This window comes from Haplochromis burtoni, unplaced genomic scaffold (assembly GCF_018398535.1).
Source record: "Haplochromis burtoni strain Fernald_Lab_line unplaced genomic scaffold, NCSU_Asbu1 Contig_945, whole genome shotgun sequence".
Classification (NCBI taxonomy): domain Eukaryota; kingdom Metazoa; phylum Chordata; class Actinopteri; order Cichliformes; family Cichlidae; genus Haplochromis; species Haplochromis burtoni.
In genome coordinates, this window is record NW_024583306.1 from 71221 (window position 1) to 98677 (window position 27457).

General features: G+C 43.9%; 2 protein-coding genes across 3 annotated transcripts in view; one reads left to right on the forward strand and one right to left on the reverse strand.

The window, feature by feature from the left end:
- Positions 1 to 343: 343 nt before the first annotated feature.
- The window catches only part of LOC102301830 (vacuolar protein sorting-associated protein 8 homolog), a gene marked incomplete at its 3' end in the record, with an annotated part of 40193 nt that continues 13079 nt past the window's right edge, over positions 344 to 27457 (forward strand). Inside the window, 6 exon segments of the mRNA XM_005951134.3 lie at positions 344 to 502; positions 4189 to 4257; positions 14642 to 14772; positions 18050 to 18146; positions 19988 to 20020; positions 20273 to 20327. Coding sequence (XP_005951196.2) covers positions 431 to 502; positions 4189 to 4257; positions 14642 to 14772; positions 18050 to 18146; positions 19988 to 20020; positions 20273 to 20327 — 457 coding nt within the window.
- LOC102301532 (DELTA-stichotoxin-Hmg2b) lies at positions 23264 to 27271 on the reverse strand. 2 transcript variants are annotated; one of them, XM_005951133.3, is made up of 3 exons: positions 27097 to 27271; positions 26318 to 26411; positions 23264 to 24000 (listed from the first exon to the last, which is right to left on the reverse strand). In XM_005951133.3, exons 2-3 carry the CDS (start codon positions 26383 to 26385, stop codon positions 23574 to 23576), a joined length of 495 nt encoding a protein of 164 aa, XP_005951195.1. In that variant the 5' UTR covers positions 26386 to 26411; positions 27097 to 27271; the 3' UTR covers positions 23264 to 23573. The 2 variants fall into 2 exon arrangements, with proteins under 2 accessions (XP_005951195.1, XP_042072108.1); XM_042216174.1 differs by having other exon boundaries at positions 26318 to 27271.

The following is a 27457-nucleotide window of genomic DNA, read 5'->3' on the forward strand; positions in this document are numbered from 1 at the left end:
GATGAAAATATTTTGTGTGAAATATGTTTAGTGTACAACTAAAGAGACACGTATTATACAATATCAATGAATATTTCTTATGATTTGATTGGTAATTACACAAATTTTTCTTTGTTTGTGCAGTTACTTTTAAAGGTTTTTTTTTTAAACATTTTTTCATTGATTAAATAGGCTTTATAGCCAGAGTTAATTTAACGAGGTAATGTCTGTCCATCCTTTTATTTCCACTTGTCCACAGGGTCACTGGGAGGATTGAGCCTAGTTCACTCACTGTATGAGTCCTGCGCTTTTATTGTGAAAGGAAGGACGTAAAGCCCTTTTCGAGTTCCGATTTGCATTGTCTACGCATTGTCGCGCATGCGTAGATCAATATACGGAAAGCGCTTCTGTTTTCTGCAGCGGTCCGAGTTTTGTCCGTGTAAACAGAGACATGTCGCATTCCCCGGACTCCCACAGCCTACTGTCTGCCTCTTCCCAGCTGAACCTGATGGAAGTGGACTCGGTGAGAGGCTCTTTATTCGTCCTGCTTTGCTGTGTGGGGTTAGCGGGAGCACGAACTCCGCTGGGGTGTAGTTCAGCTGACAGCGGTGACGTTTAGAGGTGCATGAAGAGCTGGACTACACCTTGATCTAGGTGTGAAAGAATGACATGCGACTGCAATAAATCACCAACGCACGGGACTCTCACGTGAAAGGGCAGAAACGCCGTGTTAATAACGATCATTATTATCCTCCGATGGCTCAAAATGAGGCCCAGTGGCGCCTGTTTGTTTACACTTTTTCAAATTGCATAATATGATTTAATGTAGTGATGAAAGCCCATACCAGCATTACTGTTTCCAAGGTGAGCTTGGTGAACCCATTTATGACCAAGGCTGTATGTTAAAGTGTGACAGCTGTCATGTGATGCATGCGCAATCATCCAGGTGAGGAAATCCCCAAAAGTTAATGTGTTGCACACGCTTAGAATGAACTGGTTTTACGAGCAGAATCAACGTTTTGGGATGTAATCAAGTAGTTCTCACTGTGCTGTCGGGACGTGGCACAGTTTATCTAAATGAAAACCCCGAAAACATCGATTCCCCAGACTGGCAATAAACAAATCAGCTGTGGACGTTTGTATTTATATAAGACAGTCATAGAGATCATCCGATTTCTGCTTTTCTCTTTTCCTTAGTTTGACCTGGTCCTTTTTGCAGATTCCAGTTTTCTTTCTAAGAGCTATAACTGACATTAAATAAAAGCAAAAAAACCCAACAACTTTTCTTCAATGCAAATATTATAAAAAGAGAAATAATTCTAATTTCCCCCAAAGTGCTGTAAGCTCCATGATCTTCTGTCATTGAAACAACTGAAAACATGCACTGCTACTGGAGAGCTGCAGCAGATGAAGAGAGAATAAGCTGGTGTACAGCCTCCCACCTTTACCTCACCAGACAAAAGCAAGTGCAGAGATTTTTGTAACAAAACAAATGTCAAGTGCGTCCATCGTTTACCATCAGAGGTTTCTAACTTCAGCATATAACAGGAAATCAGTGCTTTTTTCTTTTTCTCCCCAATTGTCCTTTAACCTTCTTGGGTCCTCATGACGAGGCTAGCTGCCTCTGAGCTCTGGATGTTGTTAATTGTATCCACTTTGTTATCATCTTTAAAGTTCAGCTGAGTGAACGTGATTTAGTGTCTGATGAGGTTTGTTGTCACGCACATTTTTGCAGTTTGCTTTGTTTCTGCACTCACAGCAAAGAGCTTCCACGCTAACCACATGTTAGCTTGTTCTGTGAATGTGTGAGCGACATTGTGCTGCTGAGCAAGTGCTGTGCATGCTTAAAATCAAATGGTTCATAATAATATATGCGAGGCTGCCTGGCCCTTGTCCCTGGCTGATCGGTGCATCTGTGGCCAGTTTTAAGGAGAATGTTCCTTTTTTAAAAGCAAAAGATGAGCTGTTGCATTTTTAAATGACATTTTTTACACTCTCAGCATTAGTTTTGTATAAAACAGTGTTCATTGTCCTCTGCAAAAACTCCTTCAGTGCACAGATGCATTTCTTTTTAGTTCTTCTAATACATGATCTCAGATTTTCCTAAGAAACACTAATTGTCCACTTCATTGGGTACAATTAAGTACAATTGTTTAACTGCATTTGAATGGGAATTCTTAAATCAGCCAATCACATGGTATGAATTTAGTGCATAATTTCCTGGGTATTTCCCTGGGAGAAAAAGCCTTGCTGTTGTCAAAGGACTGGGAAGAATGGCGAGTCTGCTTCGTGCTGTTAGGAATGCAAGAAGAAGTCAGTCACCACTTGTTACAACCACGATATGCACAAGAGCATCCCTTTATGACAGCACTGTGCTCATTCTCTGATGGCTGCTTCCAGAAGGATAACGCCATCTCATATCAGCTCAGATATGATGATGAGTTCACTGTACTCAGATGGCCTAAACAGCCAACAGATCCAAACAGAGCAGCTTTGGGACGTGATGGGACATTTGCATTGTACTGCACCAGCTCTATCATGTCAATCTCGAAGAAATGTCCTGGGAAATGTTTCCAGCACCTGAATCTGTGTTCAGTGAATCAAGCTGTGTGATTAAATCATGATGAAGTAATAGCAAGTTCTTAGGGGATCCTGCTAGATTGGCCATTTGGCTGCTGTTTGCTTGAGGAGCAAGACTTTCTAGACAATGTGGGCAAAAAGATGGGTTCTTTTAATTTAATTGCACAAGCATTTGCCTGCATTAAGAGAAAGAAAAGAGACGGCAACTGAAAGAAAACAAATCTTCCATTAGTAAGTATCAGAAAATTGATCCATAAATGGAAAAGCAGCTTTGGGCTTTGAGCTCTTTCTTTGTGTTAGCTGCCTCCTGAAGCCTACAACCTCAGTTGGAGTTAGACAGTCAGCAGCTTCTTAAGGAGTCTTCTGGCTTCATGAGGACAGTCAAAGCTCGTTCTGGATTTTGACTGCTTTTTGTTCTGCTCTCTGTCAGAAGGATCTGCCCCTAATTATGATATTACACAGTGGACTGTGTTTCAGCAGTAATTAAAATGTGCTTTTCTACTCTGTAGGGTCTCTTCCTTCAACTGAGACATTCCTAACAGGCTTCACAAGACACTGTGCTGCTGTCATGTAAAGTAATCTTAGTAACATATCCCTGCATTGTAACCTTAGCACATATTTATGGAAGGCTCTCATAATACAGTGTAGCTATCTAATGCTGCCATCTGTTGGTCAACTGCATCTAAGCATGTGTACACACAGAGTGCAGTGCTTGTCATTTATGTTGGGCTTAAAGAGCGGAGAGTTCAGGATGGAGCAGCTGTTGTTACATGTGTCCATTATGCAAAGCTGTGTATGGAAGCTTTGTTACACGTGTCTGCAAACCGCAGCACAGTCGTCTCTATTGGATGTGACCGAGTGTTTGCTGTGAGAGCCACACACAGAGTGGACGTTTCATCTGGAGTCTGCAGGAGCTCGATCTGCTGAAAAAGGGAAATAGTGTCAAATAATTCTTTTAGCACACAGACTCATAATTCTTACAGAGAAGAAATTTAGAGGAGCAGCAGAAATGAAGTCTGTGCTCCTCATGGGCAGAAGTGCATCAGCTGTTGTCCATATAAAATCAACCTTCAGACTCAGTAAATTTCCCTGCAGTGAAAACTTTCCTTTAAGTTGTAATGGCTGGACGGGATAAGTCTGTAAACTGCAGTCTGCAGCTCTTTATGCAGGTGGTTTATGTGGATTAAGCACCTTTGGCCTCGGCTTCCACAGTCAGACTGTCCTGAACCAGTCCAGTGATTAAAACTTCCACATGCTCCTGAAGCTCCAGTTTGTTAAATGGAAAAAGTGTTAAGTTGCAAATGTAGCTTGATTCTTTAGACTCCGGGCATCAAACAGCACCAAACAACAAATAAAGTAAATAGCAAAACAAGCTGGTTTTTCATGGGCACTACCCACATACTCAACTCTGCTGCTCACAAATGTGTTTTCCTTGCAAAGCAAAGCTTAGTTTGAAGAATGTTCAGTCACAAATTACAATTGATTATTATAAATTGTAGTCATAATTGTGCTGTATGCTCTCTTGTGTTGTGCTAAAATGCATTGTGTACTTGATAAGTTAAAGCAGGAAACCGAGACACTAGTGCAGCGTTCTGATCCTGTATGTTTCTGTTTGACTTTTGTTCTCAGATTGATGATAAGGAGTTTGACATTCCACAAGTGGACACACCTCCCACACTGGAAAGCATTCTCAATGAGGTATTCCGAGTAAAAAGTGTTTATAATTAGCTACAAAGCTTTCTATGTGTTGTGGTAAGAAAAGCAAATATATCATTAAAATGATCAAACGATGATACAAACACACACGTTTAAATCATGCTAAACATCAATATTCATGTTTTCACGAGTCTCTGGGAATCATATTCTCGTTGCCCATGAAATGTTTATTTTTAAATGATTATTTTTAGGCCTTTCTCTGGCTTTATTGGATAGTTACAGTGAAGACTGACAGGAAAGCAGAGGGAGAGAGTGAGGGGGGGGGATGTGTCCGCGGGTCGGACTCAAACCCTGAGCCCGGGCCCGCCGCTCTCAGCCATATGGCATACGGTTGCCCGCTCATCCCACTGAGCTAAACCACACCCAAGTGTATGTTTATTTACAGTGTTTTTCAGTCAGTCCACTCCACAGCTTTCCAGCTGCCACACTCCAGCTCAGCCAATCACTGCTCTATCATCAGGTCCCTGCATTGTGCTCAAATAGAGGACGCATAATTAGCTGATGACGCCACACCGTGAACTCACTGCTCCTCCCCTTCCCTACAGCTGAGCCACAGACCACACCCTGTCCCATACCCCCACTTCTGACTTAGGCCGGGGAGCCGTGCAGCCTAGCCCACCTTACCCCATGATCAGCAGTGACTATGTGTACCCCCAGCCTATGGACCAGCTTGAACTTAAAAGGCTGTAAGGCCAGATAGCACTGGGTGATCTGGCTGTTGGCATGCTTCATGCTTCATGCTACTGCAGCAGGGTTTGATCTGACCAGATGTTGAAAGAGCGCCCCAGGAGGTAATGGCGAAAGCAATCAACCACCCCGTCGACCCGGGGAATGGGATACGCATGAAACTGTGAGACCTCGTTCAGGTCTTGTGGTAGTCAACACAGAACCATATAGACCCATCTTTCTTCACCACAAAAACTGTGGGGCGTGAATCTTCTATTAGTCCCATTTTCAGCACTTCCGCCTTTTCCATCTTAACAATTTGTCTTTTGTGTAACTGATAGGGCCGTGAGCACACCATCACGCCAGGGCGCCTGTCAAAATTGTCCTCTATGTGAGTGGTACAACCAGGCAGGATGGAGAACACATCTGCAAAACGCTGTTGCATTGCAGCAACATCCGCTCTCTGGGCCTGTGTGAGATAGTCCTCACAATGGAGGGAGGTGGGAATAGTGAAACATGGCGTCTGAGGGTGATAGACGCTGCAAGACACCAACCCACAGCACATTGATTGCTTCATCAAAGGCGGTGCTTTAAAATAATTGGAATGGGTGTAGTTTCTGTAGAGATGATGGAAATGAGAGACTGGGTTTAACCCTTTAAAGCCGGTCAGAGCGGGCACGCTCCATTTTGCGTAACTATTTTTAAATCCTGGTAGCTCTGCAACCACGTGAGCTAGCGCAATAATTTTTTCTGCATATGAAACCGGAGGAGTTGTACTTACATCTTATGCCATCAGCTTGTCCTCGGTCACGGTTTCCTTCCACATATAGCTTTGCAAAAACTGCATAAAAAGCACTTGCAGCAACAAAAACATAATATTCCAGAAACACGCTTTGCCGATCCGATCAGCTGTTCGTAACACTTCCTCCGTTCATCAGCATGAACTATCACATGTCCGCCATGACCTGCCCGAAACCGGAAGTGACGTCATTTTGCAGAAATGTAGTTTTTTACCATCGCGGCCTTATGAGCCTATACTGGTGTTTTTAAAAGTTATGTTTGACTTCATGACTTTCTGTGTGGTTTCTGGGATGCTGAGGACTCATATTGCACTGCTGGAAATAGTTTATTTTGATGCACATGCTGCTTTTTTGCAAATTTGCACTATAATATTTATTTTCGTTTTTCCTGCAGTGTATAAAAATTGGTGTCTTTCAAAAATAAAACTATGAAGACACTTAAATTAAGTTTCCTGTGGTGGGAAACTTTTGTGCAACTTTTTTGTATTTACAGTTTTGAGGGATAAGCCTCTTAAATTTCTCTAACTAGAAATATATGTTAAAAAAACAAAAACTATTTTCAATTTTTTGTAGTTTATCGCATTCTTTGCAGTTTTATGTAATTGCTATGCACATAATGCAGACATGTTTTTAAGATTTGTGCTATAATGGTTGTATTGATGTATAGCAACTTGAAATGCTCCCAAAAATGGCTCCACAGCAGGTAAAAATATAATATGACGACTATGGTGTCTTTGTCCAAAAACATACAAAATACACAACAAAATATACCAAACTGTACCGTTAGTATCTCAGTGCAAGTTTCACGCCTTGTCTTGTGACACAGGTGGTTGTGCAGTGTGTGTTTCACATAAATATTTTTATGCACAGTATTTAAGGCTTCAGTCAGATGCTGCAGGATGGTGGATGATGAGTGTTTTGTGTTATTATCATTTGGCAAAACACATCGTCACGCTGCACTTTCCCACAAGTATTTAATGAATGGGTCAACGTGACTGTTCACGCTTTGAAATTAACCGTGGTAATTATGTAGATAAATAAGAATAAGGAAGTCCACGTATTTAATTGCTCTTGATTACTTGTTATACTATTGTAATTGTAATTAGTTACTTGTAGATGTAACCTTTAGTTAAAGTTTCCTGGGTTTATGTGTTAGATTCTCAGCTCGGGCTATAGAGGAAAGCCGTTGTCAGTTGTCCGACCCTTTGACTGAACATTCCCTTAGCGGTTAAATTGCATGCATGTCCAGCAACTATACAGCAAAATAAAAGCCAGTAGATTTTAAAGTGGGCAGTCATTAACCAAAGTGTCCTTGGGGAAGTAAACAGCAGCTAGATAAATGTCCTGTGCCTCAGGCTTTTGCAAAGCTTACTCAGTCTTACTCTGGCCTGTTACTCAGGCTAATCTTTCCACTTTAATGTGTTATCTTTCTTATCCTGGCACGCCTACTTGTGTGCCAGGATAATAAAAGACGGAGGCATATGTTGTGACTTAACACTTTAGCTGGTTGGCTAATAACAACTGATAGCTTTTATGTGTGGATGCTGTTCTGTGTCTGGTGTAAGAGGTGAAAGCACTTTTGTTTCTCAATTTAAATAGTTTTTCATCAGCTGCAGTGACTTCTTGCTGTTGCTTGATGGTGTAACAGTTTTGTGATGCAGGCACCTGTACTGGACAAATAAGAGGGCTGTTACTGTTACTCTGTGTAGAAAAGGAGTGTCTGTAATCTGATTACGATTCATTTTTCTTCCAAACTGACAGTAGACTACAGTGACTTGATGACAAATGGTGTTTGCTTATTCAAAGTGCCCTTGAAAGGACGCCAAAGTAAGCATGTGGGTGCATATAATCTAATCAAAGCAGAGCACATTAGAAATGTGATATTGGCTACTTACCGGTTAACTCCCTGACACAAAGTGGCTGCTTAGTGAAAGAAATAAAAATATTCTGCAGGTGGTATAGAGATAGGAAACGCTCTATTTTACCATATGCTGTGGTTAGTTGTCATGCCATAGAGAGTTAAGAGCTTAAAAAAAGCAGTCACGAGAGCAAATTCTCGCAAAATAACAAATGATCAAAGTTCTCTGTGATTCAGACATAGTTTGACATTCTGGCAGGGTCTCACGTTTCAGACCCACACTGGAGTTTTCCTCATGGGAACAAGCCTTGCACTGACTTGTGTGACCAGATGGGTGTGCAGTGTTAAAGCTGAGAAAGATCTGTATCCCAGCGAGACTGTTTTCTTTTGGATTGGGAATAGTGAAAATGTAACACTCATAAATGCCTTAATCTTACTTCTATGACGTGTTTTGGCTTTTCCGTTTGGGGGTCACTACAACAGATCGCCTGGCTCTGTCTCAGCCTACCCATAGCATCCTCTTCTCTCACACCAACCCCCCTGATGTCTTCCATTGCTACATCCAGGAACCTTCTCTGTGGTCTTCTTCTTTTCGTCCTTGCTGGCTGCTCTATCTTCGAGATCCTTTGTCCAAATCCTTTCTCCCTCCTCTGCACGTGTGTCTAGACCTTGGCTAGACTGTAAATGGCTGTGGTGAACCCACTCCTTTTCTCTTTCCACAGTGTTCGTTCTCACATAACGCTTTTCCTTTGCCATCTCCCTCTTTGTTGTACATCTAGCCTCCCAGTACTCCCGTCTACTTTGTTCATCTCCATGACTGTTGAACTTTCTTATTGCCAACCTCCTGTGAATGCTTTCCTGTATCACCAAAACTTCATGTTCTCCTTCCTCTGTCCAACAGGATACACCAGAAGTTCCTCAGCACTCCAGTCGTGCTTTCTCAGCTCCTCCCTGAACTTTGTGGACTATTCCTCCTCCTTCAACCTCCACCATTTAAATCCTTGCCTCTGCCTTCACTCGCTTTGTCTTCTTAATGTCTGAAGCCATTCTACAGACTGCCATCTGACAGAGCCTGGCTGCATTCCCCTCTGACACCAGCTTACAGTCTCCCCTTCTGCATATGATCCTCCTGTGTCCACTGTCATGCTAGCCTTGCTATGCTATGTTCCACATCCTTCTGAAGTATCAGAATCCACCAACATCTGTCCTTCTGCGTTTCTCTCCTTAATACCATACCTACTGAACACCTCCTCATCACATCTGTTTTCTTCACCTACATGTCCACTGAAGTCTTCTCCAGCCCCCACTCTCTCCCCTGTGGACACTGTGTCCTACTTAATCCATCTTACTCTGGAATTAGTCTTTCTCCTTAAACTGACATCTAACCTGTGGTTCATATACACCGCTAACATTCAACATCACCCATTAGATTTCCAGCTTCAGACTCACTTATTTAAAAAAATATATATTTACGCGTTACCATAACGACGAGAGTGCATTAAGGGGCACAGAGGAGGATGTTACTCTCAATGTTGTTGGCGCATTTCAGGAGAAGGCTGCTAATAAAGTTACACAATCACCCCACATAGCAAAACTGGAATGGCCCGGATCTGGCCCACACAATGTGTTTACACATGGCCCACATACCGCAAAGAATGACGGCCTTTTGATGGCCCAGATCAATCAGGTTTGCCAGAGGTGGCCCACACATGGGCCAGCACAAGGCCAGTTGCAGGCACACTGCTGGCCCTGTGCTGGCCCTGAACAGTTTCAGCTCTGGCCTCAGATGTCTGCCTAATGTATCCCTTAATCAAGCCATGTAATGACAACATGTGCCGGAACATAACAGTGCAAAAGTAACATGACAAACCTCTGTTCAGACAGTGAATGGACTGATTCTTATATAGTGCTGTTCTACTCTCCCGGAAAATAGGAACATAAACACTGCCATCATTGCCAGACCTGGCCCACATCTGGTTGACATACACTCAGCCATGACACCGGTCAGTCAGAAGTGCCAGCTTGATACCAGATCTGGGCCAGACCTGCTCGCTATGTGGGACACGGTGAATTCTTGTTTATTATCATATTTATAGAAGTTTTTGTGTCGGGCGTATCATGTTATTTAGTTGTTTTTATCCGCCACACCTTACAGGCCGGTCCATGAAAATATTGTCGGACATTAAACTTGTCTGTGGAGCAGAAAAGGTGGGGGACCGCTGGTCTAGTGTATCCTTATCTAATAACGTGTATAATTCTTGTATCCTGTTAAAATGTTGTTAAGTTAAATGTTAGATCTGATGCGATGAGAGTTCCCATCCTTCATACAAACATGATCAGGGAGCTCCGACATGGAAAGCAGATTATTGACTTGACTTGATTTGTGTTTTCATAAAGTGAATAATGTCATTCAGACTTATCCCAGCGCTTGCACAGTGACAGGACACCTTGCTGTGTGCGTCTAATATAGGGGTGGGTTTAAAAAAATCGATATTCCTATTCAAATTAAATAGTTTTTTTCTGTCAAAAAGCCCCATTTCTGCTTTTCAGTACTGAAGAAATTTCAGCTTTTACACATTGTGCCAAATTGGAAAATGCTTAGCTAAAACCTCTGTAACTTTGCTCTGCTTCAGTTCAGCAGCGTCAGGTAATGTTCACATGTTGATTCATGGTTTTCTTCCATTTTTGATCTACTGCAGCATATAGTCAGGGGCGTTATATGCTACAGAAGACCAGGCCAGGAACACCTCAGTGTTTTATCCTCAGTGACTTTGACACAGTCTGCTGTGATGAGGTGTCAGCTTTCTTGTTATACTTAGACAGTTTACACTCAGTTTGTAGTTGCAGAGAAACAGAGTTAAATATTTTTAATTTACAAGGTGTAGCAGGTTCCTACTTGACAGTACATATCCAATATAAATGACCATAATTATATTTCTGAGTTGACCTTGTGAATCAGAATGAATCGGTTGTAGAAATCAGCAACGATGCCCAGGCCTAATGGAGCTCCACTTGTGTTTCTTTCGTGCTGTAATCGACTATTTCATGTTTACCATTCATGCATTACTATCAGGGAGTGACGGTGATGGATATGGGGGGGGGGGGGGGGGGGGGGGGGGCGTTTGAGTAATTGCTAATGTGAATTCTGAAATGATCAAAATGTGACCACATGAAAGCAGTGCCAGAGATTCCAATTCAGTGATGTTGAAGGCTGCACACAGATCAAGCAGAAACGAAGTCAGACTCTCTCTTTCATCCGAGCACATCAGGACATCATTGGTCATTTTCAGTAATGTGTTTGTGAAACCAGATTTTATCCAATATATTATTACCTTCAACCAGTCCAAGTAACCGATGGACCACAGCTGAATGAAGGTTTGGAAATGTAACTGTTTAAAATGTGGGGAGGGTTAAGCAAAGGGGTGACAGTGGCTGTTTTTGAAGTATTGTGGCCAGCACCAAGATAATAAAGAGGTAGGTGCTCAGATGGGCAAATGAGAGAAGAGAGCTGAAAATGTAGCAGGTAGGAAAAAGTGTCGAGACGTCCTGTGGGAAGGCAAAACTTTTAGAAGTGTGAAAAATACCTTACAAAACAGTAAAACGGACACACACAGGATAGATCCAGGGTGAAAACGCGGTCGAGGGTGGTGCCCACTGTTTTGACTGGGACTAAATTCAATGACTTGGTCAGTGTTAGAAGAATCATCAACCACAGTGAGCTGGTCAACTTTAAGAAGGGAACATAAAAGCTGATTTGAGAGGGCAGCGGTGCTGTGGTTCGAGCCAAGCCTCTGTCAGGTGTTAGTTAATGGACCGGGAGTCCTTGTAGAGTAGACAGTCAGTTTATTAATACAAACCAGCAGAGTGACTGGCGCTGATAGCTCAACGATCCAGCGACGAATAACACAGTGCTGCCATCTTAAATAGGCCTTGCCATCACCTGGGTAGGCAGTAGGTGTGGAGATGGCAGGTGCGTGGGCCAGGGGCGGGAGCCCATACTGAGCACCGCCCCCGGCAGGTGAGAGAGAGCAAAAAACAACAAAACACATGTTGCCTAATACAGGATCAGCTGGTGAGGCACAGGGACCGTGACAGTCTCAATGAGAACTAAAGGGTCTCATTTTTAAGAGGTAATGAAATCCTTTTCATAATAACATAAGGTTCCTTATGTTAGAATTACAGAGATTGGTAGGTTAGTGCTTTATGATGACCAGGCCACTCTGTCTTACATTGTGAGCTTGTGTCAGTAACTGGGACTGAGCATAAAGTAAGGGAAGAGCTGGCGACAGCATTGTGGAGCCAGGACTGTAGTGTGCTGCACTCAGTTGGTGAGGCTGGAGCTGGAAGATGAAACAGAACTATTCATGACTGCAGCAGCTCGAGGAGATCCAAAGAGTCTGTCACATGTCTGCACAGCTCCTTCGCTGCTAGGACTCTGGTACCTAACCGGCTGACGTGGTCTAATAAAAGTGAAGAATGCTTCCGAAATAGATGATCAGTGTCAGTAAATGCTATAGTGAGTGATGTGCAGGTGTTTGTGAGCCAGGTGTGGAGTTTTGATTTGTTTTGAGAGTTTCAGTCAGGATTCAGTAGCCCCTGGCTTTTGGTTCAGGATTTTCAGTTTTTGTTAGAGATGGACCGATCGATATGACGTATCGATATCGCTCCGATACTGACCTAAATTACTGGATCGGATATCAGAGAGAAATAAAAAATGTAATCCGACCCGAAGTATCACAAAATCACCTCACAAAACGCGCTACTTGGCGTAACCCAGCTCGGCGCATCGGAGCAGCATGTGTCACGTGACAGAGCGGCTGTTGTCTGCGAGACGGCGGTCTGGAGCATTTGGAGCCTCCTACATGCTTCCTAACTGCGGCATTTCATCTCGGGGAAAACTCTCCCAGAGAAGTGAAGTGTGGAAGCTCATCCCTGGATGTGTATTTCCACGTTGAGCTTAGCAACTGATGTACTGAGCCACAGCTGGACTGAGCTCCATACTGAGGTGAAAAGGAAGCGATTTGTCCCGGACTAGAATTAAAAAATAGACACAAAGCTGGAGTTGTTCTGGGTTTACGTGCGCAGTTGCATCTACTTCTCTCATTCTCCCCCCTCCCTCTCCTGTTTCTACTTCAATCATGAAACTGATGAGTGATCAGCTGATCGGCTCTCTTGTTTGTTTATCGCTCACTTTGTGCCAGAAAGAGGAAACCAGCAGATGTCGCGCTAAACAACAGCAGCACGTTTAAGCTTGATCAGCTGTTGTTAGAATTTATTTAATATTAATTTCTAGTATCAGCTGATGTTTGCTGGAGCCACAGCTGTAAAGCTGCTGGTCATGATGTCTGTTTGGATATGTGGTGAGAGGGAAACATGAGGATGAAACCAGGAGATGTCCTTACTGGATCATCAGAGCTGAACAGGTGATGGAGAAACAGGTTTACCTTTTAGGTGACATGAATGAGTTGAAGGGAAGTTATGAACTGTTTCTGAGAGACAAATAACACCAGGATCCTTTTTTAGGTAGCTGACAGCTGGTAACTGTGCAGGGGCGGGTCTAGCAAAGTGTTGCCAGGGGGCCAGGTAGGGCATTAACAGGGAGAGGGGGGCACAAGGAAATACTTTTCTTTATGTCATTTAAAAGCTTTGAATAAATAATTATCTGAATCTTACAACAAAAGTGGTCACCTGATGAAATGTATAGAAATCCATTATTGTATATAGTAACTAATAAGTCTAATATACACCCTAATTTCCCCTTGTGGGACTAATAAAGGTATATCAAATCTAATCTAGTAAGCTACAGTACTTTTGCCTTTGGGAAGATACCATCTGTGCAGTCTGCAGTTCTGTTGAAGAAAGATGTTGAATCTATGAAGTGCCTTGAGGCGACTTTTGTTGTGAGTTGGCACTATATAAATAAAATTGAATTGAATATTTAAATATTGTAGAAAAATAATTGATTTCTGTGCATTGTTTTACACTTGCATTAAATTAAAGTTGATTACATCGATCAAGGGCGGGGGGTGGTTCCCCAATATTTTTGCTGGGAGTTGGCAACCCTATTAGTTGGGTTGCTTAATATTTCCACCAAGTACTCTGTAAAATACCAGAACAGGGAGGATGGAGCCGGTTTAAGTTTATTAGATTGATCAGTGTTGCTGAACTATGAAATGTTTTGGCTGCAGTGTGTTTTTTGCATACAGGTATAACAGAATAGCTTCAGTCTCTTGTTTTTTAAACTTGAGTATGAACTTATACAAAATGCAGCAAGATATTAAAAAACAGTTTTATTGATTACCAAATACGCTATATCGGATTCATATCGGTATCGGCAGATATCCAAATTTATGATATCGGTATCGGACATTAAAAAGTGGTATCGTGCCATCTCTAGTTTTTATATTCTGGTTTATGATTTGGTGTTTTTGGTTTGGGGACATTATTAATCTGAGCTTTTACTTGGGTTAGCAGGCACAGGGACATGAGACACTGTTGGGTCAGTGTCTGAGGTGGAGCTGTGAAAGACGGGATAACTTCATCAGAAATGGCTAAAACCTCAGTCTAAATGTTTGATGGCTGAAATGAGACAAACTCCATGATGTAAACTTATTTACATGTGAATCCCAGCTCACGTGGGCCGGTCCTGGCCAGCCCATGGCCGGATGTTGCCCTCTTGCTCTGCATTTCCCAGGTCTGCTTTAGAAAATTAAAAATAGAAGACAGATGGAAGAAGAGACAGTGATTACATTAAGTGACAGCACGTTTCTGAAAGGAGAGTTTGAAAGTCTCCTCTTGCAGGTTGTTTCAAAGTAGAGGGGCCAAAAGCACGGCCACCGTTACATCAGTCAGTAAACTCCAGCACGTCTGAAAGAACCAAAGCCTCGGTGGCATCGCTGAGCAACATATGCCCTTTAAGGCACGCATCACAGGAAATCTGCCTTCTCTCATCTGTGCAGTATTGCTGCAGTTACAGACATATAAACACAATCACAGAGGGACATTTCTCCAGTATTAACTGTAATGTTGTGCTCTGCTGCAGCTGGAGGATGAGGAGGAACCGTTTGTACTGGAGGACACCTGCATCCTAAACACAGACAACATGGATGCTCACTCCTGCGAGACCTCCTCTCTGGCCAGCTCTGACAGCGGAGACCCATCACACCTTAAACGGCATGTGCACACGCACGCACGCACGCACGCACGCACACGCACACACACACACACTAAGAGGGAGTGACGTACGTCTTTCGTTTTGAATTGTGACTGAGGTTCAGATACGCTCCCTGTTGTCAGCAGATTACGTACGTGTAATACGTTTGATTCACACTGCACGCACACACGCGCACACACAGCACACACGCACCACACACGCGCAGCACACAGCACAACCCGCACGCACGCACACACCAACACACACACACCACGCACACACGCACGCACACACACACACGCACACAGACGCACGCACGCACACACACACGCACACACAGACACACGCACGCACACACGCGCACACACACACACGCGCACACAGACAGCACGCACACACACACACACACACGCACCACACACACACACGCACACACACAGACACACACCACAGACGCACACGCACACAACAGCACACACACGCGCACACAGACACACGCACGCACGCACAACGCAGACACACACAAGAAGAACACACACGCACCACCACACCACACACACCACACACGCGCACACAGACAGCACGCACACACACACACACACACGCACACAACACGCACACACACACACACACGCACACAGACACACGCACACACACACGCGCGCACACAGACACACGCACACAGACACACCCACACACACACACACACACACACACCGCGCACACAGACACGTCACGCGACACACACACACACACACACACACGCGCACACAGACGCACGCACACACAACACACACACGCACACAACACGCACACACACACACGCCCACACACACACACCCCGCACACAGACACACGCACGCACGCACGCACACACGCGGCAAACACACAGACGCAGAACCACCACAGACACACGCACGCGCGCACACACCGCGCACACAGACACACGCACGCACATGACACACACACACGCGCACACAGACACACCACGCGCCACACACACACAGCGCACACACACACACGCGCGCGCACACACACACAGCGCGCGACACACACGCACACGCACACACACACACGCGCAGCACACACACGCACACACACACACGCCGACACACACACACACACACACGCACCACGACACACGCACACACACACGCGCACAGCACGCACACACGCACACACACACGCGCACACAGCACACATACACGCGCACACAGACACACGCAGCCGCACACACACACACACACACACACACGACACACGCGCACACAGACACACGCACGCACCACAGCGCGCACACAGACACACGACGCACGCACGCACACACGCGCACACAGACGCACGCACGCACACCGCGCACACGACACGCACGCACGCAGCACACAGCGCACGCACGCACGCACGCACACACGGCGACACAGACACACGCAGCGCACACACACACGCACACACACACGCACACACACGCACGCACACACGCACGCACACACGCGCACACACGCGCACACACACACGCACGCACGCACACACACGCGCACACACACACGCACGCACACACGCGCACACAGACACACCGCGCACACACACACGCACGCACGCACGCACACACGCGCACACAGCACCACGCACGCACACACGCGCACACAGCACGCACGCACACACACACGCGACACACGCACACGCACACACGCGCACACAGACACACGCACACACACGCGCACACAGACACACGCGCACACAGACACACCACAGCGCACACACACGCACACACACACACACGCGCACACAGCACACGCACGCACACACACACGCGCACACACGCACACACACACACACACCCGCGCACACACACACAGCACACACACACGCACACACGACACGCACACGCACACACAGACACGCACACAACGCACACACACACGCACACACACCAACGCACACACACACACGCAAACACACACGCCACACACACACGCACACGCACACACACCACACACACCGCACACACACACACACACACACACACACACGCAACACACGCACACAACACACGAAACACACACGCACACGAAACACACACACACAGCGCACACACACCACACACACACACACACACACACACACACAGAAACACACACACACACACACACACACACACACGCACACGCACGCACGCACACACACACACACACACACACACACACACAACACACACACACACACACAGCAAACACACACACACACACACACACACCACACAAACACACACACACACACACACACAACACACACACCAAACACACACAAACACACACACACAACACACACAAGCACACACACACACACACACGCACGCACACACAACAGCACACACACACACGCACACACACACACACACGACGCACACACACACGCAACACACGCACACACAAACACACACACACCACCCCACACACACACACACACACACCGCACACACACACAACACGCATCGCAAACACGCATGCACACACACGCACACACGCACACACCACACACGCAACGCACACAGAAACGCGCACACACAACGCAACAACACACAGCACACACACACACGCACACAGCACACACACACACACACACACACACGCACCACGCCGCAACACACACACGCACGCACACAACGCACCACGCACCACACACCAAACACACACGACACACACACACGCAGCACACACAAACGCACACACGCACAACACACACGCAACGCACACGCACACGCACACACACACGCGCACACACGCAGTCACACACGCGCACACACGCCACCGCGCACACACGCACGCACGCGCGCGCACACGCACGCACGCACGCACGCACGCACGCACACACGCACGCACGCGCGCGCACACACACGCACGCGCGCGCACACACACGCACGCGCGCGACACACAACGCACACAAACACAAATTGCTATTCTTACATTTCTATGTAGAGAAAAAAGAAAAGTGATGATCTGAAGAATCAGACTAAAATCAATACATACAAATATTTCAATTTGTCAGTAATTTTAATTTGCAATTAGTCCAAATTTTAAACGCTTTATGTAGAAGCTTTATTTAGGAGTATAAATTAAAGGTGTGTCTTGAGTGTGTCGGGTACTGCTTGGTAGTTGCTGCTGTAACGGAAAAGGAAACAACGTTTTTCTGATAGCAGGAGAAGCAGCCAGCCAGTGTGAGTGCATGGAGTTAAGTTAATAAATGCATTTGTTTGTGTGTTTGCTTTTCTTTACCTCTGTTTTTATGTGTCTGTTAAAGAAGGAAGAGGACCGTGGACATGAGTTCAACAGTTCATGGATGTGTCCTTCGACACAGCCTGCTGAAGGGCATCTCTGCACAGATCGTGTCTGCTGCTGTAAGGCTGTAACACACATCCACAACCATCACAGCTACATACAAACCAGTTCCTATGTTTCCACACTCTTATTTGGTTTGTGGTAACTTTGTAACTCTGGACACCACCACAGAGAATTGTATACATTGTATATGTTTAGCTTTGCTCGACGGGGTTTAACAAAAATGTGCAACTTTCCAAACACAGTCCTCCATCGCCAGAGGCAGAGAATGAGTTAAATAGGTGACTGCAAAACCTTTAAATACCCAGGTGTGACCTGTTCTCTTAATTCAAAGCAAATGAAGCTGATAAGTGTTGACCTTTCATTTAGTAACTGTTCACTGGAGCTCTGCAGGTGAAGCCGGCCATAAATAAGCTACACAAATGAAACAATGAATCTGTCGGAGATAACAGCAAGTCGGTGGCTAAATCAATCAGGGTGGTGTTCACTGAGCAGCACTAAAAAAACCTGGAAGAGCACAAAATATGTTCTTTCTTTGTTAAGAGCATCACTGCATCCGTGTGATGCATTATTTATCATTTCAAAAAATGAATTCAAACGGAAAGTCTGCCCTAGAAAATCATCGTGTTTGATTTCATTCATACTGACGCTTTGTGAAACTCACCTGAAACCAGTTTGTCCTCAAAATGTAAAGCTGCATTTACACAATCACAGAAACACAGACACACAACATGTTTACAGTCTTATCCTAACATAAGAGCTGCTTGACCCAAAGCTCAAGTCTGTACTTTAACCTAGTCTAAGACTTCTTACCCAGCTTTATAATACTCGAGTGGGTTTTTATCTCTACGAGCAATCTGAAAGAGTTTAGCACAGAAAATGAATAACACAGCTGCAGAATCAAAATCTGAATTTCAAACGTTCCTCATTCTTAACTAAGGATGGGTATTGATAAGATTTTCACAAATCGATTAGCTTAGAACTTTGTTTTTTTATCTTCTCTTTGAACAAGATAGAAATTTAGGAGTAACATGGCCTTACAAACCCAACAGTGAGATCTTAAGAGATCCAGCCTATGGCTCTTCAATGGGTGTCACAGGGTCCCCAGGAAAAAATTGTTAATGTAAAATAATAAAATAAATATTCTTCTGTAGCAATAACAAAGTTTACCATAAATTATTCTGTAGCAATTACACAAGAATATCCAGTAATGTCCCTGCCTACAATTACACACATTCACTTACTGAAAATCATCTACTGTGGCAAACGGGTGCAAGCCTTTGACCACAAACTGAGTCTCTGCTCGGTGACATTCGTCTATCCTGGCCGAAAGGGGCCGCTGCCGGCAGACTGCAGCGAGAACTGCCAGCGTCTGAGCCAGACTCTGTCTGTCTCATCATGCACAGTAATGGCAGGTTTGTAATAAGGCAGATCGCGCTAACATAATATGCACTGTTAGTTGATTATTTACCTGCCGCATTAACGGGAGAGGACGTGCAAACGTTACCGCTGCTGCTGGTTGAGAGTCACGGAATTAAAAACACGACATTCATTTAAGGTCATCGCGTGTTTTGTGAGCAAATGCTTTTGCATATCCGTAGTGTTTCCTCCCTTAAATGAAATATCTACTTTGAAAGTATTGCAAGTTGCCCTGTTGTCATCCGTTCTTGTAAAGTGTAACCAAACTTTTGAGCGTTTGAGCCGCCGTGTTTCCTGCCAGGTAAATGACGCTCCGCAACGTGGTGACGTCATTCGGGGCGACTGGAATCGATAAGGGAATCGTTTGCAAAAACGGCAAACAATTCCAAGGAACTGAAACAGTGGGAACCGGTTCTCAACAAGAACCGGGTTTCGATACCCATCCCTACTCTTAACTAAAACATTTTGTGTCTTCACTCAGGACAAAGTGGACGCTGGACTTCCAACAGCTATAGTGAGTATTTACTAAGTAGTTCATCTCAACACAAAGAGTGTGTAGTGACTGAATATGTACACCTGCATCAATAATTAAAAATATTTTACATACTACAGACGTGGATCAGCACATAGCAGAACCTGACAAGTAATGACAGCCGTCAGCTGCAGTCACACTTGGAGCCTTGATGTGTTTTGTCATTTGTACTTGTCTATCTGAAAACGCTTCCATGTTTAGTCTGTTCTGAGCTGTACGTCCCTGTGTCTTCAGACAGTGTCGGGTGTCATTGCTGTGGGAACGTCTCATGGTCTGGCTTTGGTCTTTGGTAAGTCTGAACTGTAATACTGTCTATTTACACTGTCAACAATATTTCCCTTTGAGAATAACTGTATCACTTTATCACCAATGAACCAGAAACAAGCCCATAAATAGAAGCAAACCCCAAACACTTGACTTACTGATCGACAGGAATCTAGGTTTGACTGCAGATGTTTGTATTGAAGATACACAACAGTGGTTTAGCCAACTACAGCATGTTACGTTCAGCGTTAGTGTTGTTGAGACGCAGATGAAGGATACTCAGTGACTGTCACATCACAGCTAACGGTAGCGTTTTATGTGGCACTGGCAGACAGACAGGCCATCATTTAGGACCATGTTGGACTGTTCTGCGCTAAGGGGGCGATAGCTCATTTCACGAGTGTAAAAAAGCAGCTTGGAGCAGGGCAACTGTGAGGTCGCTCAAAAACTGGCATCAGTTTGAGTACATGTGGAATGTGTCAATCCAGGTTGGATCATTTAGCCATGAAGATGCTGCCTTGATGAAAGTGCACGCGCTGCCTTTGCATCGATGAATGTGTCTTTACACTGGTCAAACAGATCTGTGGAATCTAAAATGTTTGTTACAGTAAAGATGAATATGTGGCTCCACAGTCTTTAATCAGTTACAGTTCATTTGCATTCGTTTAGTGTAGCGATGCAGTAATAAAGCATACAGGCAAATTTGCTACGGCTTCAGCGTCACATTACAAATGGGAAATGAACTGTATGAAATTTTAAAAGCAGAATGTGTGCTGCACAAAGTCCTGATGTTTTCCTGTGTACATCACAACCGACTTCCTGACTTGCTTGAATAAAGACCGTCTTTGTGCTTCTAAAAATGGGATTGAATTTGATTTATTTCATCACAAAGTAACCATTTGTTATCAGGAAACATTAACATGATCACAATTATTAGAAGTGCATTTCACAGTAAGTATCATTGCAACAACAGTTACTGGACATTGTAACTACATTGTGTTTTGTAGACTGCTAGAAGCTCTCTGCACTTCCATTTTCATGCCTGTACATTTCAGATGATAGGTCCACGGGTTTCAGCATAGTAACCGCCTTAGTTGTACTCTAGCATTAGGATATGTGTGTTTGGAAAGCCACAGTACAGAGGTTTCAGCACGTTTTTCAACTACTGTAGGGTTGGCTGTAGCTCAGGACGTAGAGACATCATCTACTAATTGGGAAGTTGGTGATTTGATCCCTGGCTGCTCCAGTTAGGATGCTAATGTATGCTAACAAGATATTGAAGCCCGAGTTGCTCTCCAGTGTAATCAACTTAGTGTGAATGGATGAAAAGTGCTGTATAAGAACCAGTCCATTTACTTGTGACGGTGTTTGCCATTTAAAAAGAACAGGTTTAACACTGTTTAATATTCCTTACTGGACTGACTGGTCCAACCACACAGTCAGATAACTGCCACGAGCTGGTTATATATCCAGAGAACTGTGGTTTTAGCTCCACACAGCTAAAATGGATCGACTTTGGACTCCTGCAGGCCAGGCGGTGAATATCTTTGTGTTGGAAGAAAATAGATGTACGCTAAAGTGATAGGTGGGTGCAGGAGGCATCATCATGTGCTGAATTGGACACACTTACTTATTGTCAGAGGAGAGGGAGCAAATCTTAAAGAAACGTGGTCGCCTTTAGCTGAGCTTCTGAGACATTATGAAGGGAATAATTTAGAAAATGATACTTGGCGTTGACTTGTTCTTTATTTCATTTGCTATTTTTATTTTCTTTCTCGTCTTGTTTTGTTTGTTTTATGTGTGCTGTGCATTTCTTTTCTTTTAATTTTTTTATTTATACTTGTAGTAGAAGTGCTGAGTCTACAAGTCTTATTTACCCAATAACACACAAAGGTAAAGATGTAAAGGAAAGCAAATACAGAAAGCACATAAAAGATAGAACATACATGTGTGGCACCTGTGAGCAAAAACCAGATCTGACAAATACAAATGAAGTAAATTAGACACAATTACAGAATTGTGCAAAATTGATAAGAGAAACGGTGAAAAAAAGGAAAATAGTTCTTAAGGATAACTATTCATTTATCACTGTATCGCTCTTACGTATTTCACTCATTGTGCCCTTGGGCTCAGCAGCAGGACAAAGATCCAATACACAGCAGCCAGTCCACCTCTGAGTGGGTAAAGCAAACCAACATGAAGACTTTGGATTGGCCCAGACAAAGTCCTGACCTGAACCCGATTGAGATGCTGCGGCATGACCTTAAAGGCGGTTCATGCTTGAAAACCCACCGAATGTGGTTGTAGTCAAACAGTTTGCAGAGATGAGTGGGTCAAAAAGTGCTGTAAAAGACTCACTGCCAGTCAGCACAAAGGCTCGATTGCAGTCGTTGCTGTTAAAGGTGACCCAATCAGTTATTAGGTTCAGGGGCAATCAGTGCTTCACACAGGTATGTTTGGGTTTTTCCCCTTAATAAGAAAAACACCTTCATTTAGAATCTGCGTTTTGTGTTTACTTGTGTTATCTTTGTCTAATATTCAAATTTGTTTGATCTGAAAGAGTTAAGTGTAACGAAAATACAAAAACACAGGGAATCAGGAAGGAGGCAACACTTTGTCAGTGTCCTCTGTGCTGCTGCCGTCCTGGCACGCACCAAACATTTTTGTTCATTTCTGCTGAATCATCTCAGGATGCTACAGCGCCCTTTGACATTCTCACCCTGGAGAACAGTTTGGGTGTTTTTAAATGTTCAAAACAGCCTGGCGTTTCAGTTGACTCCAAGTTGGCTCTTTAGCACTGAAAGTGTTCAGAATAGCTCGAGGTCCTTCCATCACCATTAGTGGTCCTAGTGTTGAGTACATGTGGAATGTGTCAATCCACATGTTTGAAAGGGAATTTGATCTTGTGTATATTTGAGGCCCACCGTTCGACAGAATGGACCTAAAGACTGAGATAATAAACAGAGAAATACTTCTGCAGAATCCGGAGGTGATGTTGAACAGAAGAGGGACAAATTTAAACCAGGTAAAGGTTTAGATTTATTGTTACGTTATACACTGGTTACAAAGAAAACCTGTTTTTGATACATACAAATCTTTCATGAATCAGTCTAGAGAAAGCACTCTAGAGTATACAACGGCATGCACTCGTTTACACTGAAATCAGCACCACTTTAGCAAGTGACCAGTATTACCAGTTGATTGACCCTTGCAGATACGTAGTGGGATGCCAGTGATTGTTTTACTTGTGTAACATCTTGCGTCTGTTGTGTTAGTACATCCCTGTGTCATTGACATCCACCCTCAGGACTGCTTCACCTGAATCAGACATGGAGGCACTGACAATAACGTAGTCACCTTCATAAGAAATGCAGGACCCGTCAGCCTTGGCTCTTACGAAACTATTTTCACTCCCATTATACATGATGTCATAAAGATTATAGTCACAGTCGGTTCCTTTGTCAAAGATCCCCACGGCAAACCAGTTGGAGTAGAGGCTTCGATCATACGGCACGGAGAACATGACAGCCATGATGTGGCTATAGTCGTTCATGTCAGGGTTGACAAGGTCATAGGTGAAGACTCCAACTGCTCCAGTTGCACTGCCAGTGACTTTGTTGAACAGTGCACTGGCTTCAGAGCAGGGACCTACCATGGGTGGCAAAGGGACCTCGCATTTGCCACTCTCACTGAAAGCCCTAAGCATGGAGACACAGTGTGTTAGATGGGTCTAACAGAAACACTTTGACCAATTCTTCTGGTTATACTTTCCAATAACTAAACACTGTTTGTCTAAACTATGTAACAATAATGCAGTCAATAGGACACATTGCATGCACAACAGTATTGTAAGAGCTGAACAACCCAACAGGGCTGTGACGCTTTTGGTTTCTCATTCGCATTATTGAAGTTACACAACAAAAGTAACACTAAACTTATACCCACATACGTGCTCCAACCCTTATCCTTATAGGGCGAATGTATGGAGGAGTTTCATTTTAATAAATTGAATAAAAGTGCAAAACAGGAAGCAGCAGGGCTAAAGATGAGAGATCAGCTTTGTTACACACAAACATACTCTTGGACTGCTTGGTTGGGGTTAGCATACGTTCTGCTTAAACGTCACTGTGGGATTTCTTCTTCCTAGCTTTGTGTTAGTGATTCTGCCCATAATGATTGTGTAGGTGTGCTGTCTTTGCTGTGCTTGTAGAGGATTGATGGTGTTTTTGCTGCAGTGGATTCATGTTTTTGGACTATCTAGAGCACATGTGTCAGACTCACATACAGCCCATTTTGATCAGTAATGGGTGAGACGCTCCTTTCTGTCAGTGTAAAGAAATTTCATATTTAACTGTTTTTCTGCATGTTTTTGTAGAAAAGTAAACATGTTCTGCATGTTTATGGCATACTTGCTGTCACATAATGGTCTTTGCATGTGAATGCCTGCATGGTGTGCCCATTAAAATAGTCCCAGCCCTGCCCACATGGATTCTCAGGGCTGATGATTTGATTTCCACATACCGACGGGCTGACCAATGAAATGATCTCACGGGCCGGATGTTTGACACCTTTGCACAATAGTGTGCTGTTTACCATCATCCGGAGTAATGTGCATTTAATCCACCTCAAAAGTGACACATTGAGCTGCTGTTTTTCACCTCCCACATGAAGCTGCCAAGCTACAGGCAAGCTACACAAGTGCACATAAAAATGTGCTGGATCATTATTTTCTATCCACCCTTATGCAGATCATTGAAGAACTTCTGATGCAAGTAATGGATTCAGTAATTTTAGGATTTTACTTTGGTAAGAATTTGCAAAAGAAACACTTTTCCTCTTTCCATTTGCTCAGATGTGCACTGGCTGTGTTGGATTTTGCAAAGTTTGCCACGGTTTTATTATATTTGTGCTTGTAAATAAGTTTTCAACAATGATAAACCCAAAGGTTTAAAAAGATTATAACCAACTATAATTATTGACGTGGTCATCCATCATGGTTGGGCTGGAACTTATTCAGGCTTTCATAAGACAAGAGACAGAGTACACCCTGAACAGGACATGTCCCCAACCTATCTCATGCTAACATGAAGAGACAGAGAACCATTAGCACCTACAGCCACTTTAGAGTCACCAGTTAACTTCATTTGCACGTCTTTGGACTGTGGGAGGAAGCCAGAAAACCCATGTAGACTGCACACAGAATGGCCCCAGAAAGCTGATGGATTCAAACCCAGGACCTTTCCGATGTTAGGCAATGTCGCTAACCACCACACCACTGTGCTTTAGGTGTGTGGGTTTCATTCTGCAGCCGTCTTATACATCATGGCTTGGGTCACATCATCATCTTGACTACTTTTTCTTGGCTCGACAGCACATGAACTCAAAGAACCGTCTCATGGTTCACCATGAGGGCTGACTGCATGCTAATGGCTAACTAGCAGTTGCATCTTTACTGTAACGATATGGCAGAAATGACCAACAGCGTCTTTTTTGTTCTGGAGCAGCACATCTTGAGAATTCATGTCTAAATAAAGGCGACAACTTCTCTGCTGCATCCTCAACAGCATGACTGTGTTCCTCACATGGCGTGCTGAAACCAACAGCCAATGAGGTCGTCCCTGCACCAGTGACCATCGCAGCCAGTTTGTAAAACTCATGACCGACAGCCTTCTGGTTCTTTCTGTCAATATTTGCAAATTCCCCTAAAACTCAAACATTACATAGAGAACTGGACCATAATGACATCATTGATTTGCTGTCATATTGTTTTATATTGCCATTTCCTGTGTTGTAAAGCACTTTGTGATTTTTTTACCTGTGAAAAGCGCTATGTAAATACATTTTACTTACTTACTAAATTGAGAACATCACAAGTGTCTACTGTATTGCCATGTGCATACTGAGTAGATTTGAGCATTTTAGACTGTTTGTATTGGCAGCAAAAGATGATTTATGTTGCATTAAACCCATTCTTGAAACTTGCATCAGATGGAAAGTACAGAAGTAACACTGCACCTTGGATTGGCCAGAGTGTAGTAGCCGGAGTTGTTGTTAATCTCAACAGAACAGCTGCGATGAGGCATCGTGTTGATGTGATGGCAGGAGGAGGCTGTGAATCAGAACATAGCCTTTCACTTATATCCCCATTTTTAAAGGGAAGACACAGTCGTCAAACGTAGTGAGTTGTGTTTTGCTTAATGATGTGGTGACAGTGGCTAGAATTACACGAGTGAGGCCTGGAAATAGAAAATGCAGACCTGTTTTCTGTGAAATCACAAGTTATCATCTGAATTCACAATGACAGTTGACTAAGTGGGCCAATGGTGGAACAAGAATTAAGAGAGATGAATTGATGACGTTTAATATGAAAGTCTTGATAATATAAGACAGTCTTGCTGGGCTGGGGCCCATTAGACATGTTGATGGATTAAGTAATTATTCAAATGTATATTTTATATGTAGCTGTCATTGTTAGTTTACATTTACTTAGCACCTTTAATTTGTATTACATAAAGCATGCTTATATTAATGTATGCATGTTTTATTTTAGCAACCTAAGTTCCAAATAAGGATCTAACCAGTCAGACGGTCGACTCAAACTTTGACTGTGCCAAATATCCAGACTATAAAATGACACTCAGATGAAGTAGTTGGCAAAATAAGACTAATCAATGAATAAATGTGGTGCAGAAAATCTGGTATTGAAAGCCAGATATTACCTGGAAATGAAGCCACAAACAGCATCATTAGCTCACATCAGTAAAGGTAAGTTTGAACCATAGTGGAACACTTACCTTTGTATCACTGAAAAATACAAAAACAGCAGTTTGAGCAAACGGATTGTTAGTCCGGGTATGAACGAGTCCCACTGTGCATTAGCTGTTATCACACCAGGTTATATTGACTCAGGTAATCACAACGTACCGCCTGACTCCCTTATCTCATGTTCAGCGCGTCCCACCCCTCTTTCTCTGCCGTATCTAACAGTGGTTAGAGGGATCCATGCCTTTGGTGGAACCTTTAAGGTGGTTATCGAATGTTTGTACAAGGTGGGACTTCAGGATGGTACTGCTTTACAGCGTGTGTTACGCACACTGCCTCACATAAACACCACTGAGCTTTTAAGCTGGTTTGATTTCCTTAAAAGAGATGAAG

Coding starts and splice junctions, on each gene's coding strand:
- LOC102301532 (XM_005951133.3), bottom strand. CDS start 26,385: ATGCCTCATCGCAGCTGTTCTGTTGAGATTAACAACAACTCCGGCTAC. Junction 24,001..26,317: donor TACACTCTGGCCAATCCAAG/GTGCAGTGTTAC, acceptor CTCCATGCTTAG/GGCTTTCAGTGAGAGTGGCA.